This window comes from Haliaeetus leucocephalus, unplaced genomic scaffold, assembly GCF_000737465.1.
Source record: "Haliaeetus leucocephalus isolate CR32 unplaced genomic scaffold, Haliaeetus_leucocephalus-4.0 Scaffold273, whole genome shotgun sequence".
NCBI lineage: Eukaryota > Metazoa > Chordata > Aves > Accipitriformes > Accipitridae > Haliaeetus > Haliaeetus leucocephalus.
Genome location: NW_010972709.1, coordinates 1,693,998 through 1,713,020, shown reverse-complemented (window position 1 = coordinate 1,713,020; position 19,023 = coordinate 1,693,998). Strand labels below are relative to the sequence as shown.

At 54.9% G+C, this 19,023-nt stretch overlaps 2 protein-coding genes across 2 annotated transcripts; both read right to left on the bottom strand.

The window, feature by feature from the left end:
- Positions 1–3,628: 3,628 nt before the first annotated feature.
- LIME1 (Lck interacting transmembrane adaptor 1) lies at positions 3,629–5,935 on the bottom strand. The gene is made up of 5 exons (XM_010569458.1): positions 5,816–5,935; positions 5,205–5,252; positions 5,018–5,105; positions 4,409–4,836; positions 3,629–4,033 (listed from the first exon to the last, which is right to left on the bottom strand). The coding sequence occupies exons 1-5, from the start codon at positions 5,933–5,935 to the stop codon at positions 3,629–3,631; spliced, it is 1,089 nt and encodes a 362-aa protein (XP_010567760.1).
- A 4,888-nt stretch (positions 5,936–10,823) lies between these two features.
- ZGPAT (zinc finger, CCCH-type with G patch domain) lies at positions 10,824–18,710 on the bottom strand. The gene is made up of 6 exons (XM_010569457.1): positions 17,839–18,710; positions 16,938–17,071; positions 16,000–16,158; positions 14,809–14,940; positions 13,577–13,994; positions 10,824–13,111 (listed from the first exon to the last, which is right to left on the bottom strand). The coding sequence occupies exons 1-6, from the start codon at positions 18,477–18,479 to the stop codon at positions 12,973–12,975; spliced, it is 1,623 nt and encodes a 540-aa protein (XP_010567759.1). The 5' UTR covers positions 18,480–18,710; the 3' UTR covers positions 10,824–12,972.
- Positions 18,711–19,023: the final 313 nt, after the last annotated feature.

Sequence of the window (19,023 nt, the reverse complement as noted above, 5' to 3'; positions counted from 1 at the left end):
TGTTTCCCGCACTTGGGGGGTGGTGGGGGCAGGGGCCCGGGGGACCCCCTGCCTGGTGGGGGGGGGGGTGATGCCCCCAGCGTGGCGAAGGGGCAGGGGTCTCGGTGCGCATGGCCACGCGTCGTCCCCTGCCCTCGGGGGTGGCTGGAGGTGTCACCTCTGCCTTGTGCCGTGCCCGGGGCCGGGTGCTTCCGTAGGCGTGAAAAAAACTGGCAAACCGGGAAAACCCCCATGTGCCGGGGCCAAGGGACCGGGTGTCACCCCGGCACGGCCACCCACGGGGTCCCCTTGCACGCCGCGGAAAGGGGGGGGGAGCAGCCAGGCGAAGGGCAGCGTCCCCCCGGGAACCGGGGTGCCCACGGGGCCCAAAAGCTGCCCCGGCGATGCCAGGGCCACCGGGGACCGGGAGCATCCCCGGCGGGGCCATGGTGGGAAGCACAGGAGGAGGAACGCGGCTGGAGGAGCCTTCGTCCCCATCCCGCAGCTCTGTCCCGGCCCCGGTGGGCTCTGGCCCCGCGACCCTCGTTAGCGCAGCCCCGGAGGAGTTAATGACCAAGCTCCGCAGCACTGGCGGGAGACACGACGCCTCTCCTCCTCCCGGAATTATGATAACCAGCCCGGGCTCTGCCACAGCGGGACCCGGGTAGTGGCTCCGCCGGCCGCCCCCCGCTCTGGTTTAATCGTTAACGCCGGCCGAAACGCTGAGCTGGCGGCTCCGGCAGCTTCGGTATTGTGCAATTCCCACGAGCATCGCCTGCCTGTTGCACAAGGGCTCCGGTGCCGCCAGCCAGAACCCCTTTTCCCAGGCAGGGTGGCTCTGCAGGGTGGCATTCCGGCGCTGGCATCCCTGGGAAATGCCGCCGTGGTACCTGGATTCCCTCTCCCAGGTGGGGGTGCAGAGAGAGCCAGGGCCTTGCCCGCGCTGCCTGTGCTCTCCTGAGCTGCCTGCTAGTGGGGTACAGAGCCGCAGGGGCCATTTGGGGTGTGAAGCTGCGTGGGGTACGGGGCTGTACGGGGTCCGGAGAGCCGTACGGCGTGTGGAGCTCTATAGGTGTGAAGCTGGTTTGGGCGCAGAGCCATACGCTGCGTGCAGCCGTACGGCACGCAGAGCCGTCACACGGGCTGTGGAGCCACGCAGGGTGCAGATCCTTACGGTGTGCAGCACCGTGCGGCGTGCATCACCACGCAGCGTGCAATACCTCGTGCAGCACCGTGCAACCCCCTGCAGAGTGCAGCACCATGATGGGCAGCCCACAGGGCCCCCCGCACCCGGCTGTCCCCGGGGATGAGGAGGGTGCTCCCAGCCCTACCTGCTCCCCTCGCTCTGATGCCGACCCCGACCTTCCCAGCCAGACCACGAGACTCCAAGTGATGTTTTGGGATGGATCCTTCATTTACCACCCAGTTTTTGAGCCTCCAGCTGGCGCTCCGGGCACATTTTCCATCACCCCAAGGAGCGGGCAGTTGCTCTTGTATTTAAATGTGAGTCCGGCTCTGCCGAGCCCCGCGGGCAGCGCGGGAATTAGGGGCAAGCGGTTGGTCCTGCACACGGGGCTTTTTCTGCTGCTGCTGTTGCAGGTTTGGGAGATGCTTTGGCCACCCCCAGCTCAGCGCAAGCAGAAGCTTTCCCTGGCCCGGGTGCAGCTCAGTGCCGAGCCGAGCCTGCCTTTCCCCGGGGAATCGGCACAGTGGTACCCACATCCCGACCCCGCGGGCAGTGCCAGCACCATCCTGACCCCGCGGGCAGTGCAGGGCCCATCTTGCCCCGGGAACGATGCTAAGAGGCGATGCTCCTGCGTGGGGCCGGTGCAGCCCAACCGCAGCTCCCGGGGGATTCGGGTGGTGCAGGAGGGACCCAGCCCTGGAAATCTGTGGGATGGGATGATGGAGAAAGGGAGCAGGGGAAGGATGCGGCCGGGGGCAGCCCACACGCCGGTGCGGAGCGGCTGGCAGCAGGAAGAGCGCGGCAGCATCGGCGCCAGCCGCCCCACGCCGTTTTCTATCGGGGCCCTTATCTCGCAGGGGGATGGGAGCAGCTGCCGGGGCTGACTCCTCTATCTCGAGCGGCTGTGGTTTGGCATCGAGCGTGGGGCTGACGAAGTGGCATGAGCGCCTGAAGCTGCCTCCCAGCTTTAACGTCTTCAGCCTGCAGCGGGTTTTGCTGAGCGCCTTGTTTTCGTTTTTAATCTCTTTGCCCGCTGTGATGTAGGGGCAAAGCTGCCGAAGGAAGGCGCGTGGCTTCCTGCCTGCCGCACGGCACGGCGGCTCTGCTGCCACAGGTCCCGGCCGGCTCCAGCAAAAACCATGCCAGTGTGCCATGAAGTTGGGCAGCCTCCGGCCGAACCACACAAAGCGGCTGTGCTACATCCAGAGGGGCTGCAGTCAAACCAGGGCCACCATCGGTGCAGCACCCTTGTCCCAGCACCTTCAGAGTTCATCCCCCAGGCGCATCTCCCAGGGGACACCGGGCATCCCTTGGGGTAGGGACGCCAAACTCCCCGTGGGGAGGAGAGGAGGAAAGTTTGAGCCCCAGGGTCCGAGGGTTCCTGGTGCGCGTCCAGCTCTCCTGAGCGTTTTTTTGGCACCCGTTGAGGCTGCAGCACCTGCGGGAGCGACACGGAGGCGAGCGGGCAGCAAACTCTCCCCAGCTCCGACCCTGACCCCACGCAGAGCCCCCGAGCCGCGGTTTTAGGCACAGCCACGGTGAATCCCTGCTCCGGGATGGCCCACCTCATTGCAGCAGCTCTTGGCAGCGGCTGCGCATCCCCATCTCGGAGGTGCAAAACCACCCGTGCAGCACGGGTGCGCCCGCTCACAGTTACGCTGCACCCAAAGCCACTCTCCCAGCGCCGGCACCGCCGTGTTGCTGCAGCAGCAGCACCAAGCACCAGCACCAGGGTTTTAGATCCAGCTTAAGAGTGTTTTCTCCTGACAAGGATAAACCCCTCTCAGCCTTTTAATGGTGTTTGGGAGACAGCTGCTCGTGGAGGCACCCTTGCACGCGTCCGAAGGGTGGGAGTGGGTGACGGAGGACGGGCGGTCGCCTTGGTCTGCCTTGCACCAAGGCATGGGGCTGGCCCCTGGTCCCCATAACCGGGGACATTCCGTGATGGGAGCGAAGCTGCTCCGTGCATCCCGGGAGCTGGACAGGCCCCTGCTCTCCCCTGGGCAGAGGGAGGAAGATGGAGACCCTCGCTCATGGCATAACCCCGCTAGTGAGGGGCCTGATCCTGCAGCCCAGGGCCCCGGGACTGGCCCACAGCCCTGCCACCACCCACCCCAAAACACAACCGGTCCCAACCCGGTTCCCACCTTGATGGCAGCACCAGCCCTGTCCCACCGGGCTCCCACGTGGCACCCAGCACCCATAAACTGCCCATCTCGGGGCATCCCAACATCATCCTGCTGGCACTGGGTGGGTTGAGCCAGGACAAGGAGGCTTAAAGAAAAGTAACATAACATATATACAGAATGCAGCCGCCCCAGCGGGCACCAGGTTCGTGTGCACCCATCCCCGCAAGGCTCAACCCCGTGGAAAGCTGGTCCTAGGGGATCCCCCCTCCGCGACAGCATCCGACTGGGGTGGGACCACCCTGCGGCGAAGACACCGCTCTCTGGGGGGGGGATGCTATAGGTTGGTGATGTACACCTCCAGCCCGTTGGCCGCCGTCCTGGTGGATGCTCGTCGGGATTCTGCCGCCCAAATGTCACCGACGCTTTCGTACAGGTTTTCGGGGGCACAGGGCTTCCCCGGCTTGTCCCGTTTTGCCGCCTTCTTCCAGTTAACGTCCACAGCCTCGTAGTCCGGCTCGGGGCTGCGGCCCTGAGCAGTCCAGGCTCTGTCGCTGATGGACTCGTAGCAGGGGTCGGGGGGGCCTTGGGCTGCCGAGGACCAGCACCCGGCCGGGGCACCCTCCTCCCGGCGGGGGGGCGGCCACCCAGCACCCACCTCCCTCTTGGCCCTCGGGGACGATGCGGGGACTTGGGTTTTCTTCTTGGTGGCTTTGCACACTGTCGAGTACATCTCTTCCAGCTGTGAAAGGAAGGTGGGGGTTCAGGGGCAATCCCTGCCCACCGCAAGGTATCCCCACGCCCGTGCCCCCCCGGCTTCCCAGACCCCCTAGGAGGATCCTGGCAGCGGATTAACCATGGGGGATCCTGCTTTTTGCACAACCCGGGGAGCCTTTTGCAAGGCACAGAGAGCAGCACCGTGGGCATCATCTGCTTGGTCTTGGCTTCATCCTGCCCCCCCCCAAAAGCTCCGCTGGAAATGCAGGAGCCTAATTTACACCCTGCTCCGAACATGGGCATTACAGCGAAGCAGGGCATCACATGGCAACACTTGCCCCATCCAGCCAGTGCAACACCAGCCCCATGCCCCATCCCTGCCATCCCCCCAGAGCCGTACCTTCGCCTGGGGAGCATCACCCACGCCGTCCCAGCACTGCAATGCTCTGGGAGGCCCCACCACGGCCCCATCCTGCACCTCCCCGGGCACCATCTTCTTCACTTTGCGGACACAGGCGTAATCGGCCGCCCCGTGCCCGGCACGTGGAGGGGGCAACTGGGTGCCAGCGGGCACGGAGGGCACCAGGGCATCCTCCCCTCCCACCGCCAGGCACTCATAGACCGTGTCCGGCACCGGCTTCCGCAGCGGGGTGAAGAGCAGGTTGGAGTAGGTCTGGTCGGGGGACGGGGAGGCAACTGGGGGGTCGGGGATGGGGATCTGGGGCAGCTCACGGTGCAGGAGGATGCTGATGCCGGGGCTGTGCAGGGAGTCGGCACTGGCCGTGGAGGCTGTGGGGCAGGGGAAATCCAGGCTGGCTGGCCGCTGGGCTGCGGGGAGAAGAGAGGAGATGGAGGGGACACTAGGAATGCAGCGAGCACCAACCCCTGCGCCGGCACCAACCCCTGCGCCAGCACCACGCGGGCACCGTGGCATTGCCACGATGCGCTTGGTGGACTGTGCGGGGACTACGGGCACCCATCAAGGGTCACCAGCCCATTGGCCACTCACTGTCATCCCTGGCCTTCACCCGGTACAGCTCGTGCAGCTTCGTGTCAGATTTGCTGAGCGACCGCAGCTGCGTCTGTCTGAGCAGGGACTGCAATGGGGGGAACGCACGCCGTCAGGCTCCTGGCTGGGAGTTGGGGTGCCCAGAGCTCCCCTGGGGTGGATCCTGCCCCCCCCAGTGTGCCCTTACCTCATCCACCAGCTTCACCCCATCTGGAGGGACCTTCTTCTTCCTGCCCTTGCTGCGGGGAGAAGTGGAGCTGAGCCCGATTCAAGTGGCCAAGCCGGGGGCAAGGAGCCAGTGCCCCAGGACCCCGACGTGGCCACGGTGGGCATTGCCACGTGCCCCTCGCCGGAGCAGCAGCACCCCCCCAAATCCACAACCCTGCTCCTTCGCCAGCCCTGCAGCAGGGTCCGTGCTGGCTGGGGAGGCCTCGATTGCATCCTGCACCCCACTGAGCCGTGCCGGACACCGCTGGCATCACCCCTGGCATCACCCATCCCACCCATTCTGCTTGCAGCTCAGCCCTCTCCAGGCTGCTCCTGCAAGACTTTTGGGTGCAGGGGGTGCAGCGGTGGCGGGGGGCGGGCAGCAAGGCACAGGGGTGCAGGATTAGACCAGGCAGAATTGTACTGGGGCTGCAGCTGGGGGTTCAGGGTGAACAGAGCAGCAGATCCCAGCGGTCCCAGCTCAGGACAGGCACACGTGGGGTCTCCACGTTCAGCCACCAAATGCCACCGAAGGGTCCCCAGCCCCATTCCCAGCACCAGGAGGCAAAGCAGAGGGGCGGCGGGCAGCACGTACCGTCTGCAGGCAGCGCACAGGGCGCCCAGGTAGACCAGGACACCGAGCAGGGCCAGGACAGCACCGGCCGGCAGGAGCGGGGTCCGTGCCAGCCCCTCGCCGCCGGCTGCAGCCATGGGGGACCCGCTTCTGACACCGCTGCGGGGTCAAGCTCTGGGGAGAAAAAACACGAGTCGGGGTGCAGCCGGGTGCTGCTGGGCTCACCATGGCACAAGATGGTGTTCCGTGGCCCCCCAGGGCTTGCCACGGCCTCTGCAGCGCAGCCCCCCCGGGGAAGGGGGTCTCTCCAGGTGCTCTGGAGGGGGACGTGCACCGGGGGCCCAATTTTCTGGCCGGCTCCTGCCCTCCCCAGGGCTGCCGCTCTGCCTCCAATGCTCTGCCCAGCAGCAGATGCTTTGCCACCCCCAGGGAATAACTTCAGATTTTGGTTCCTTTTAAAAAAACCCAAACCCAACAAACCCAACAGGATTCAAGCTCCCAAGTTGCCACCGAGATGTTGAAAAGGAGATGCCCTGAAAACCCTCTGGAGACATCCCAAAAGTGCCAGTGTGCTTTCTGGGGACACTGGGACACAGCCCCGGGTTGTGGGGTGGCCCAGACAGGACGGGGAAACAAATGACTCAGCTTCCCGGAAACAGGGTGAGCTTCAGCCTCACAGCCGCCTCTCCCTCCTCGCACCCTGGGCATGCCGGGATGCACTGGGACACCCTCCTTCCACAGCGGGTCTCGCCCTCTTCCCCTCCAAGCCCCATAGGATTTGGCCCCATCCACCCGTGCCATGCGACCTGCAGAGTTACGGGGGAGAAAATCCTGGGTGGGAGCGATGGTGCTGCCGGCACCACCAGCATCTCCCCATTTGCAGCACCATGCATGGCGAGCTCCCGGCCGGCCGAGCCCAGCCCAGCCTTGCAAACCCCACAGCGATATTTCTGCTCTCACAGGAACCCGAGTCGCTCCCTGCAGCATCCCAGCACGATCCGCGCTTGAGCCAGGAGCTGCGGGATCACAACCAAGCACCGTCCCGGCCACGTCGGCAATTCGGCACAGGCAGCGCGGCATACACGGACCCCCCCCACCACAACCCCGGTTTTGTAGCCGCTCTGTGCTGTGACACGAGAGCAGAAAATGCCTGACCTTTTGACCGCTTTCCTCTGCCTAAAGAAAAAGCCGTGCCTTGCCCAAACCCAGCGCTCTTCCCCGCGCCTTATTCAAGGAAAAACGGTCCTCCCCTGCAAACTACGGCGGCGGCAAGGCCAGAGCAAGTAGTGCAGAGGCATGAAGGTGCCGGGGAGCCCGACACAAATTGCGGATGCTCCCCAGCCCATCAGGATCCCACGCCTTTCCCAGGGGGGCTCTCGGTGACGCCTCATCCCATCGTCCCCGTCCCCGCTCGGCCGTCAGCGTGCTGCGAAGCCCAAAGCAGAAGCCGACACCGCTTCACCTGCGCCGATGTCGAGACGGCGGCTGCTGCTCCCAGCTCTGCCCAAGCCCAGCTCTGTGCACGCCCTGCTCCCCAAAAAGGCTGGTGTGCTACTAGAGAAGCGCATGCCCGCATCCGGAAAATGCCTGGTCCGAAGGGAGACCGAGGCAGTTCCCAGCACCGGAGTAAGGCATGGCTCGAAGAAGGCAGTCACTGATCCAGATTTGGCCAGCAGCAGAGTCCCCAGGCGGGACAGGGCTGGCACAGCCGAGCAGGACAGCTTCCACCGACGCAGCTGGGGACACAGAGATCCCATGGGACACGCCGAGCGCCTCTTACTCACCCTCTTACATATCTTAATCCGGAGACAAAGATCAGACGAGCGCCGATGAGAAACCGCCCTGCTTCGCACAGATCTCGGGTGCTACAGCAGCCCCAGCCCCACGGCGAGCGGGGAGGTCTGTGCCCATCGAGGGACCGATCTCGCTCCCCTCTGCCCTACGCCCTGTGTCACACCGCAGCATCTCCGCTGCGTCGTTACCCCAATAACCGGCAAGTCTCTGCCTACTTGTAGCACCTTTTTATCTGAGAACTTCCCACGCCTTTGGAAAGTTCCCTGACTGAAGCCTTAACCCCTGGAGAGCAATTACTTCAACGCAGAAAGTGAGACACGGAGGTTTTAGGGACTAACCGGGCTGGACAGACTGGCTTAGATCAGAGCTGGGAAGGGAAGGCTGTTCCCTCTCCAACGATATTTTAATTAGACAACACTACTTTTCTGTCTGAGCATACATTAATTAGACGGATTACCTGCAACATGGGCAGTCGCTTTAGACAGTCCTTGCTGAACTTGTTTAGCTCATTAGAGCGACAGGATCGCAGGCTGCAGAAGCAACTTCGTTCAGGGTAGAACTGAGCAGGCTCTGAGGTTTAGCAGACAAAATTATAACGAGGTACGACGGCTGTGAGATGGTGTTATGTCGGAATCAAAGTGCGAGCTTTTACCACGCTGAGACAGGCACACACAGGGCAACTTATCCCACAGCAGGTGGATTTTCCATCCCTGAGTTTTTAAGATTGAAGAAGGAAGGCAGAGGCTTCCTAAGTCAAAATTAACACAGAGAAATTCTTCTGACCTACTTTCTGTTGTGCAGGAGGTCAGTGGTTGCTCCTGGATTTCTGACCTATAAAAATGCCCAGTGCACGCTCAGCAGTCACTGGAAGAAACCACTTCTTGGGACAACACGTTGGTTCTCCCAAAATTACAAATTTGAGAGGAAAACCCAGGGCCTGACCGAAGCCGCTCACGTAGGACTAAGCAGGTTTGCAAGGCAGAAAGTCTCAAACGGACCTTCCGCAATGTACACCTGAATTCCCTGCCAATAAAGTTATTGATCTCCCAGTCCTGGGGCTATTCTCCGGGGCAGGAGACTCAGCAGACAGCATTTCATAACACGCTGGCTCCACAAGCCAAGATGGCTTTGAACATGAGAGCAGTCACAGCCGTTGCATATGTGCGACGCGCACCCACGGCCCACCGAGGAGGGAATAACTCCCTTTTGTGATACCTGAGCACAGGCACGATAAATGCAGTTGGTTTTTTACTTGTGACTCCTACAAAAGGCACAAGTTTCTCAGCTGGGCTTCATGAAAACAAGATTAAATTTATTGTAAAATTAAGTGCTGCTGCTGCTGCTGATTTTGCTTGGCCTCTGATTCATCTACCCAGATAAAACCGCACACAGTGTTTGGTACAGGGTGACGAGAAGAAAGTCTATGAAACTACTAAAAGCGTATTTGCAAGAAACCAGGGCGAACATTACAAGCTGATTTCCATCAGTGATTGCGAACATGGCTGCAGCAAACACAGCTCGGGTACCCTGGGGAGTTGCACTGAAAAAAAGTCCCAAGAAGCAGAAGTAGGTCTTTTTTTTTTTCTTTTCAATTATGAAGAGTGAAAGCCCCGTAACAATTAGTCAACAACGCTGAATCTGCCCTAGACCATGGGATGCAATTAGTACATCTTAAGACTATTTCAAACATGGAGCAGGGATGAGATCTCACCCACTTCACTCGCATTTCTGCAGCAGGGGGGAGAGATTTCACGGTCAAACTCCTGTGGAGGCGTTTCATTTAGAAAGGGCCAACTATATTTCTACACGCCAGACCCAAATGTCACAAAACTTGGACGCATGCTTCTAATTACAGTTCTGATCATTACTCATATGCCAGAGTGGCTTTTGTGAAAATATAGTCTTACGCCTTAAGGTAAGTGACCCGCCTGCTCACACCATGTGGCTTTGGTCGAGGCTGACATCATTTCAGCATTTTTCTCTCTTCCTGCCCTTCCGTGACTGCTGGAAACGTCCTCACTTGGGCAGAGAAATGCACTTTCAAGCAGAAGCCGAGAACCTGCTAGAGAGATTTTCTGCAGAGCTGAGCCACAGAAGGACACCAGCAGAGACCTTGGTTCTGCAGTTATAGGAAGCCAGATTCCAAAATACAGGATGGGCATATTAAGGAGAAACATGTTTTCTCGAGAATCACCTGCCTACCACAGTGGTTTTCTTGCCACACATTCAGGAGTTTTACATAATTTCAGGTTTACAGAGGACAGCGTTTCAACGATCACACTCTCTCAAGCCTTCTCACCTGCAGCCAGGAGCTCAGCTGTTCCCCAAGAGCTGTTCCACATGCAAGCAACAACTCTAGTCCCCCTCCCCACAAGACAACTGGAAATTTTTCTGTTGAAAAAAAAAAAAAGAATGCCACACACCTCTGAACTCAACAATTAATTCCCCAAGAAAGTAATCGGTTCCCACTCAACCTCTAGATTCAAGCCACGGAACCCCAGCAGTGTTGCCAAGCTCAAGCACCTTTTCTTCCTTTGTAAGCCCAGATGCTCGCAAAGCACAAAGCATTAAGCAGCACAAAGCTCGCAGCCCTCCTCGCAGCCGACTGAAAGTTTAACCCAGCTGATACTTCCCCACTGCAGCATTACAAGTAGGAATCCTGCCTGTCCAGTCTAGCTAGCCGCAACGGCGTCTCCGACAACATTGGAATTTCTATATAGATCAGGGTTTTTTAAAGTATTTTTCAGCCCCTGGTGTAGCTGTGGATACCCGAGTTTGCCAGGCAAGAAAGCAAACACCACTTACTTAGCAGAAACTCAAAAGCCGGCGAGTGTGAAGAGTGGGAATCCGATCATGCTCTCTTCCTTGCCAGCCAACCTGGAGAATTTCATTTCTTTTATCCCACAGAGTTACTCCTCGTTAGGGGTTTCCAAACATTTCAAACATCTCGATCTGAGCTCTCCCACTCCTCTTTATCTCCTGCTAGAGCAGACAGCTCTGAGCAGATACCATGCAGCACACACCACAGCTCGCTTCCTGGCCCGCAGAGGTGGTTGCTTCACCCAATGGTAGGCTGGGTTTCTCCCCGCCTTGGCTGCGAGCAGCGCTGCAGACGGGCTCTGCAGGCACCCGGCACATAAGAGCACCCTCTGCCGCGCTCCACTTCCCACCGAGCTAGTTTTAGTGCCAGCTCTCTATCCGCAGGGGAATATAAGGAAAGAATGGGTCGCCACAGATCATCATTACCTTGCAAATGAACAACGCCTTACAAGGACAGAGAGGAAAAAAAAAATAAAAAACAACTTTATTCACCAGGGACGTGAACTGTCTTGGGTGGGAGGGAGCGGCCATTTGAATAGGAGTCTGACAAGTAAGGCTGTGGAAATCCCAAGCAAGGGTCAAAATACACCTTAGCTGAGACACAGGGCTAATATACCCAATTCTTAAAGAGGAGACAATGATGTTATATAGTGTCAGAGCACAAAACAAACCCAAGAAGTTTCTCTGCCCAGCTTGGCTCACCAGTCATGGGCCACTTCAGCGAGCACCCATGCTAAGCTGGGCACATTAATCCTTGTCACCACTCAACATTTCAGTGTGGGGAACAAACAGTCATTTGTGAGGGAAGGGCACTGAGCAACCATTGTTAAACCCTCGAGTTAAGCCCAGTGCATGGAGAACACAAATTCAGAACAATGAAGATAGTACGGCCAATTTAGTTAGAAACTGATGGATGCTAAGTGCTCAAGGCAGCCCACGCCACCTTTCACATCTACACGGTGCCCATCACAGCAGGATCCAAGTGCTTTCCAAGAGAAGAGAGTCACTCTAACAGGTTTCCTGAAGACGTCCATCTTGTTTACTTTTGCTGTTGCTCTGTGTTTTCTGAGGTGTGTCTGCAGCAATGCTAAATCCCACATGACTTGAACAACTCTGATCGTATCTCCTTCAGCCTTAGATCTTCTGGTTAGTTTGGCAGCCTGACCCTACAAGTAGGTGCAGCCCTGACCAGGCTGACAGCTTTATAAGTTTCTTAGGAACAGATAAAAAAAGGTGGTACTAAAGGAGCCAAACTTTTCATTAGAAAAATGACTCACAGAATAAAAGGAAATCAATTTCTTAAATTAAGAAAAAACCGTGCCCTTAAGATACTGGCATGAAATTGCAAACAATTTTTTTTTTTAAAAAGCAGTTACAACGCACAAGTTCCACCAGAAACAGAATCTGGTGAAACCACCATCTCCTCTCGGGCAAGGACTGGCTGCTGCCAACACAGAATATAACCTAGGGGAGAAGACAACCTTCCTGTACAAAGACTCTCCACGCTGCAGGGAAGGGCACTTCGTTTGCTTGGCCTGCTCGCAGCATAGCCTGAAGCTCTCCCACAGACAGGGCTGCACGCTGGGCACATACAGACCTCCTGATCTTTGTGCTCATCCAGGGCCCAGTCCAACCTGGATCTGGGTCCTGAGGTTTTTTAGTAAAAGGACATGAGTTCAGCGAGCTACCTAGGACAGAAAAACTCAAGTAACGATGGCAAAAAATCACAGGGTTCCCTGCGGAGTTGTTCCTAGCTAGGAGGTTTGAGAATCCATTACTCTGCTGTCTTATTCCCCCAGCTTTGGCACTCTACTTGTGGAACCACGCAGCTTTCCATGCCAAGTCAATGAGTTAGGCTATAGCACGTCCTAGGGATACTCTTACAGTCAAAGTGATGAAATATGACGCTTGAGGCCGCTAGTACCCACCTCCAAGCTGCCAGTTTTCTGTCTATTCATTACACTAGGGCTACAAGGAACTGCTCCCAAAAAACCTCAGTTCTCAGATAAATCCCATAGCAAACACCAGAAGGTAGAGAGCAGTTGAAGCAATTTGCCTTTGCTGTTTTTCACCCAGCACAAGCCTCTACTGCTTTGCCGGAATGTGCTCGGGACCCTGCCTCCACTTGTGTTTGTCGGTTGGCTGCAAACACAAGCCACAGTTGATGGCAGGATGTGGGGCTTTCAAAGCCCCTCCTCAGCTGGTTCGTAGCCAGCAATGTTACCCCCCGAGTAGCTACAGACTCTGGATGGAGGTGCTACCGTAGTGATAACAGAGGAAAGAAGTGTGCAAGAGAGCAGAGAATCGTATTTCTTGTAGCTAGTCCTTATACAAGGCTCAGGCTTACTGAAGGCTTGCAGGGCTGGACGGATGTGTACTCCTCCCCCTCCCAGCAGAGCTCAGAAGCATCTAGTTTTAGAAACTGCTGCTTTTCAGCCCAGTTTTCAGGCTGGGCAGCCTGAAGCCCAGAGGAGCAGGATAGCTCACCCAGGCTCTGAGGCCACAAGCACCGGGGCTGGCTAGAAGGACAATCACTGCAGTCAAACGCCTTTCTCAGAGACTAGAACTCAGTCATTTTCTTATGTGTGTCTGCTTTCTTCTGCTCCCGCTGCAGACTGGCTTCCTGGGCCTGCAGCTGCCCCAGCTGTTTGTGCGCATTAGCCAGCTTCTCCTCCAGCTGAGCTGTAGCAATGCTGTGCCTGAAAGCAAAAAGCATTATGGCAATGTCATCCTGCATGATAAGATCAAAGGCATGTCATCATCCCAGGAGGGTTTGCCCTTTCCTGCGGGATTAGCGCAAGTGACCTGCTGAAAGCCAGGAAGAACCTGATGCTCAGCACAATCGGGGCTAGAAAATGTCCTCCTGTGATGCTCAACAACAACACTGCAGAGATGGGCATGAGAAGGAAAGAACTCCAGTACCTTTCCTCAGAGAGCTCCTCTCTTTGTCATAGCTGAATTCCAGCCAAAGGACCCCAGACACATCTGCCAGTGTCCAAGCTGCTCTGAAGCACACACTAAGGTCTCTCTCCTCCTCTTTCCCTTAGGTCTTATCCAGGTATGTTTCACTTGTTCCTCCTACACCTCATTTCAAGCCCACCCCTTCCCAGAAGTGCCACGAATTCTCAGTTCATCCTGCAGTCCCAAAGAGAATGTTTTCCTACCGTCCAATGTTGCGTGCCAGGGCCTGCTGGATTCCTCTGATATCCCGCTGCGTTTGTTCAATCTTCTCCATTGTCTGGAAGAGGCGGACACTCAGGGCCTTCTTGGTGCTCTTGCTAGCATGGTAGATCTCTTTGCTGTTCCTCTCTGGCAGTGCCATCCCTCCAGCCTTCTCCCCAGTGCTCTTCCCTCGCAATTTCTCATTCAAAAAGTCAAACACGTTGCGGGGAGGCTTACGGCTGCCCGCAGGGGACTGTCCAGAGCTGTTTCCCTTTGCTCGGCATTTCCTTGATTTGCCTGGGTCTAGCTTCCCCTGTTTCTTCTTCTGAAGCACCTCAGCACACTGGTCAAGGGACTTCCCTCTAGGAAGTACCACAGCCTGCACCGGCTCCACTCGGCCCTCAGAATTCTTCCCTAACCCTGAGGAGAGACACCAAGCGATTACTGCGAGCGAAGACATCCCCTCTCAAGTCACCTCCCACCACAAGCTCATGCTGACAACTGCAAGCTTAGAACAAGTAAACAGGCCTTTGAGGTACAAAAAGCTGTAACTACCATCCAAGTCAAGGGGAGCAGCAAAGGCCGCAGCATGGTGGATGCAGATGCTACGACAGGAGCCTTCTGCAGCACAAGATATATGACAAAAAGGCCGAGGCCACCCATCAGGCCGGTTTCTGTGAAACTAGGTTCAGCCTCACATTCTCAGCTTCTCAAGCCAGGTTCTTCTTAAAACTGGTTTGGTTCCTCTGGGAGAACTAGAGACAAATGTAAGTAGCAGACTGCCCTCCTAAAGCCCCCAAGGCTCAATACAATTTGTGTAGTGAGAAGCTAGTTCAGCAGGCTTTGAAGTCTGCGTCTAGAACCAGGAGATGCTTTAACACAGACATCAGAAGCTTCATAGATCAGTTCCCTTGTACCTAAAGCCTTTGAACATCTCATACAACAGTTCTCACGGCTTTAATCAGGAACTTGACCATGGTTCCAAATGCCTCCAATTTTTGCTATTACCACACAGGGGCTGGTGCACACATATGCCTGTATTTCGATTAAGTAAGTTATCCCTTCTTGCCTTCGAACACAGCTGTGATTCATCACATAGCTTGAACCTTATCTAACAGGGCCTTCAGCAGAGAAAAGTTTTAGCTTAATCCAAAATCTTGTTTTTCTTCACTAGCTTTAAGATCCATCAAGGCAGTCGGGCTCTCACAGCACCAGGACCACCTTCTCCTCTTACCTTTTCCAAACTCGTATCCCATCTGAACAAGCAGTTTGGAGCCAATACCACGAGTATGGGCTTCCCAGCCACCAAAAGAGGAACTGCACGCAGGAGTCCATTCCCCATTCTCTGGAACTCCTGAGTCTATCACTGTGGCACAGAAGAGAAGAATCAGTGAAACACAGAAACAAAGCTGCTACGCAAACCTTCATCTGGGGCATCCACACAGCATGAAAAGCCTTCACAAAGCAGTGCAATATACTTCCCTCACCCTAGAATCATTCAGCAGTTCCTCCAGCCTTACTTGGTTCCTACCGAGCAGTCACCTTTTACGAAGGCTGCACAGTGAGTTACCTGAATGAGAGATCTCACTTGATTTAATGCACATACCATCTCATAGCTCCAGGCAGAATCATCCAGAAGTGCTTCCTTTCCTTCCTTCTGGGATGGTCATACAGACTGACATACACCATCAAAGTAAAATTTGGCACAGTGGCATGTAATACTTACCCTGTGCCTCCAGCTCATGTCTCTGGTATGAGGCTCCCCTAGGCCACAATGCTAATTTTGTGTTATTAGGATCCAATAATCTCTATTAGGCTAAACTAAAGAGCTCTAGGACCACAACTTTGTCCCTGTGACGTAACTGTGGCACCAGCACAGGGACAGCACTGTCCATGTAATCTCAGCGAAGTCACTTGGGCTCTCTCTGTGCCAGCTCTCAATAGTAAAACAGGGCATGGCTGTTCCTGCGACCTCATCAAGGCACTGGAAGGACCAAACACACACAATTACTGGGGTCTCATACTCTTGTGTCATGGAGCTACATGTTGTTCCCCGAGATGAGGAAGTCTCCTGATTCACTTATTAGCTCAACTCAGCCAGCCACATAAGAAACCAACTCAGAGCTTGGAACTCGGCTCTAAAATATCACACCCTGTTCTTTCACATGTTGGAAGTTCCCATGGAAACCTCCAACCTTCATTAGCCCAGTAATTTGCATAAACCAAAGATTTTAGTTTGCAATTGTAACATAATAGCTAATTACTATCTTTCTGTTTTCTATCTTTCAGCAACATATAAAGAGATTAGCTACTCTTTCATCAGAGGTGAGACACTTAGAATGAAAGCTCCAGGAGAGTAACTCAGTAGGTCCCAGAGAAAGGCAGACCTAGACCGCTTTTGCTCACACCATCCCCACTTTCTCACCTTTAGCATAACCAGAATCATCAACACTGTCTTCATCAGACTCGGCAGATTCAGCACCATCTTCACTTCGCAGTGGGGGAATAACACTATCTCCTTCCACAACAGCTTCCTTGAGCAGCAGGGAATCAAACTTCACAGTGTAGTAACCACTGTCAATGTCTACAGAAGGAAAAGCAAGGAACAAGAGTTCAAGTAAGTCTCCAATATGCAACTGGCAGAGGGCTTTCTAAAACAGAGTTAGCTCCAGCGGAACGACATGGGAGACGGGGAAGGCCCAAGGAACACGTGTTTTAAAAAATTCTGTTTCTTCTTTGTGCTTTAGTTTTCTGTCTGGGAGGGAGAAGCACCCACTGCAATGAAAGCTATTTCCACAATGCCTATGTTGAATACTTAAATGTTTATTTCTAAGAATGAAGAAAGATGGGCTGCTGAGAAATGGAATTAAAGAGAAGTTAGACTTACTCTCCTCTGACCTAATAATTGTCAAAGAAAGATGGAAAGAGAGACTAAACCCTCACCCATCGCAGGACATAGGGAAGCCTGTATCAGCAGCTGATGGGCAGGGGCAGCTCCCCCAGCTTTTGTTTAAACAAGAGCAGATTATTGCAATTCTAACCTAATACGCATGCCAATTCCTGCAATACCTGCCTCTTCCCTTTTGGTGCGGTTAATGACCACGTAGTCATTTCCTTTCCACATTCCTGCTCTTTATGTCTTCTTTTTGTATAACGCCCTCCTGTTTCCTAGCCTATTCCCTTCCCAATCCTGACAAAATTCAGACCGTTTTCTCAGCTATGTCGAGATTTTCAGTTTAGGGCTGCAGCTACATAGTTAATGTTTTTCTATCATCAACCAAAATAGTCAAGTTTTACATTCACTTAAGCATTAGCCTTCATCTTCCACACAGAATCCTGGCAGTGCACTGAAACACGACTCACCAGTTATTTTTGCAGTGTACCATATTCCATCGCTGTGTTTCGCCAGGCAGGCTGAGCCCACCTCCAGCGTGCTCAGATTGGGCTCCTGAAATGGCTGAAGCTCTTCCACAGAGACCACCTGACCGTGCGAAAACCTGCCAGGGAAGGCGGAAGAGGAATTATCTCTACCTCATTTGAGCAGGCTTTAAATAAAAACTCCTTCTCTCCTTAAAGGAAATGCAAATGAGTCGTCAGTGGTGATGAATCTTTACCAGTAATTATGGAAGTTCTATCATGCATTATTTCAATTACATAAGATACTCATTTTTCATCTTAAACATATTATTTATGTCACATAACAAAGAATGCATCCCACCCCAGAGAATTAAGCTCTCCTTGCTAGTGACACATGCAGTAACAAAGTTCACGGGTCCTTTGAGATAAACAGGATCACTCAGACACACAGGCCTCTAGTCCAACCTCCTGCTCAAAGCACAACCAACTTCAAAGACCGATCAGGTTGCTCAAGACTTTATCTAGTTAAGTTCTGAAGACCTCCAAAGACAGAGACTCTACAACCTCTCCGTGCAACTGGAATGTATGCACTATCGACAGACAAGCTTTGGTGTTTTATTTTACAATACTTAATCGGTTATTAATTTAGCCAGTTGACTGATTATGTAAAATCTCTCCAGCCTTCCCATGAGATTTTCCACTTCATCTCTGCATTACCTAAAGAAAACAGTCAAACCGATGCCAGTGCTTGCCATAACACATTTTAAAAACATAAACAAAAAGGCAAAATTTCATTGGGTAAAAAAGCCAAACATGGTACTTCCAGAGGAGGTTTATCCCTTTGAACGACAAGGCCGTTAGCGACAGGAAGGACAAAAGCCCCCTCCCACCCCTTCTTCTTTTTTACCGACAGTTCTCTTTAAATCTGCATTTGTCATCCAAGAAGAACGGGCACGGCTTCAGAGACTTGTGAGTTGGATAGAGGTAGAGCACTCTGACTCCTGCACTGCCGTCTTCTAAGTCCTCTGTCCCCACAATCATGGCATTATGGTACTCCAGGGTGCCCCAAGAACTGTAGTAGGGGGCTTTAACCTTCATCCCACTCAATTCCTCCTCCTCTTCTCTGTCAGACTCCTCCTCCTCTTCACTGTACTTTGATTCACTTCTGTCATCAGTTTCTTCATTTCTCTTTGATGATACCCCATCGTCATTAGCTGAAGGCTTCTCATCAGTTCCGAGCTCAGCAATGGCTTCCTTAAAAGCAGCATACTCCTCATCTTGGGCAGAACTGTCTGGGTTGGTGTCCTGCTCCGGAAGACCTACTGGGGAGGAGGAGGAGGCATTTGTATCTAAAGTAGCCAGAAGTTTGCTCTTTTTCACTGACACCAGGCTGGATTCAGTCAGCTCTATCAGCTGCTTTAAATCTTCCTGCAACTGAATCAAGTCTGACTGCTGCGATGGGTCCAGGCCTGCCCCTAAAGCCAGCTCCACTTGCTGCAGCTGGGCATTATAGGTCTGAATGGCTGCTTCCAGACTCTCTTCATCCATTATCAGCAAAATAAAGATGTGTTTAACAGCGTCCTTTCCAGGAACTCAGAACATATTCGAAGAGTTTACTTAAGATGAGCAACTTTTTGGATAACAAGCTCTTGTCCGCAGAAGCTACCATCTACCCCGCCGTCCCGCTTCTTCCCTCGGAAGTAACCAGGCCAGTGCTCCCGCAGCAAACAGGCGGCGAAAGGCGATGACAGAGTCCGAGGAGAGGCCGGTCCCTGCCCTCCCCCGCCACGGCGCCCGCTCGAGCCCACCGGGCCCACACACGGCACCGCTCCGCCGGCAGCCCAGGCGATCGCGGCGCGACCTCTCCGCCACGCGGCTGACAGCAACTCCCCAACCTGACCCTGACTCGGCCTCCCCACTCACCCCTCGGCTCCCCCTTCCCCTACTGTACCGCCGCCATGACACCCCACCAACTTCCGGCTCCCCCAGCACCCCCACTTCCGGCTTCTTTAGCCGACGCCTTACGCCACTCAGCAGCGAGCCCGCCCCCCACCACTGCGCTTGCGCACTCTGCTCCTCCTGGACGTCCGCG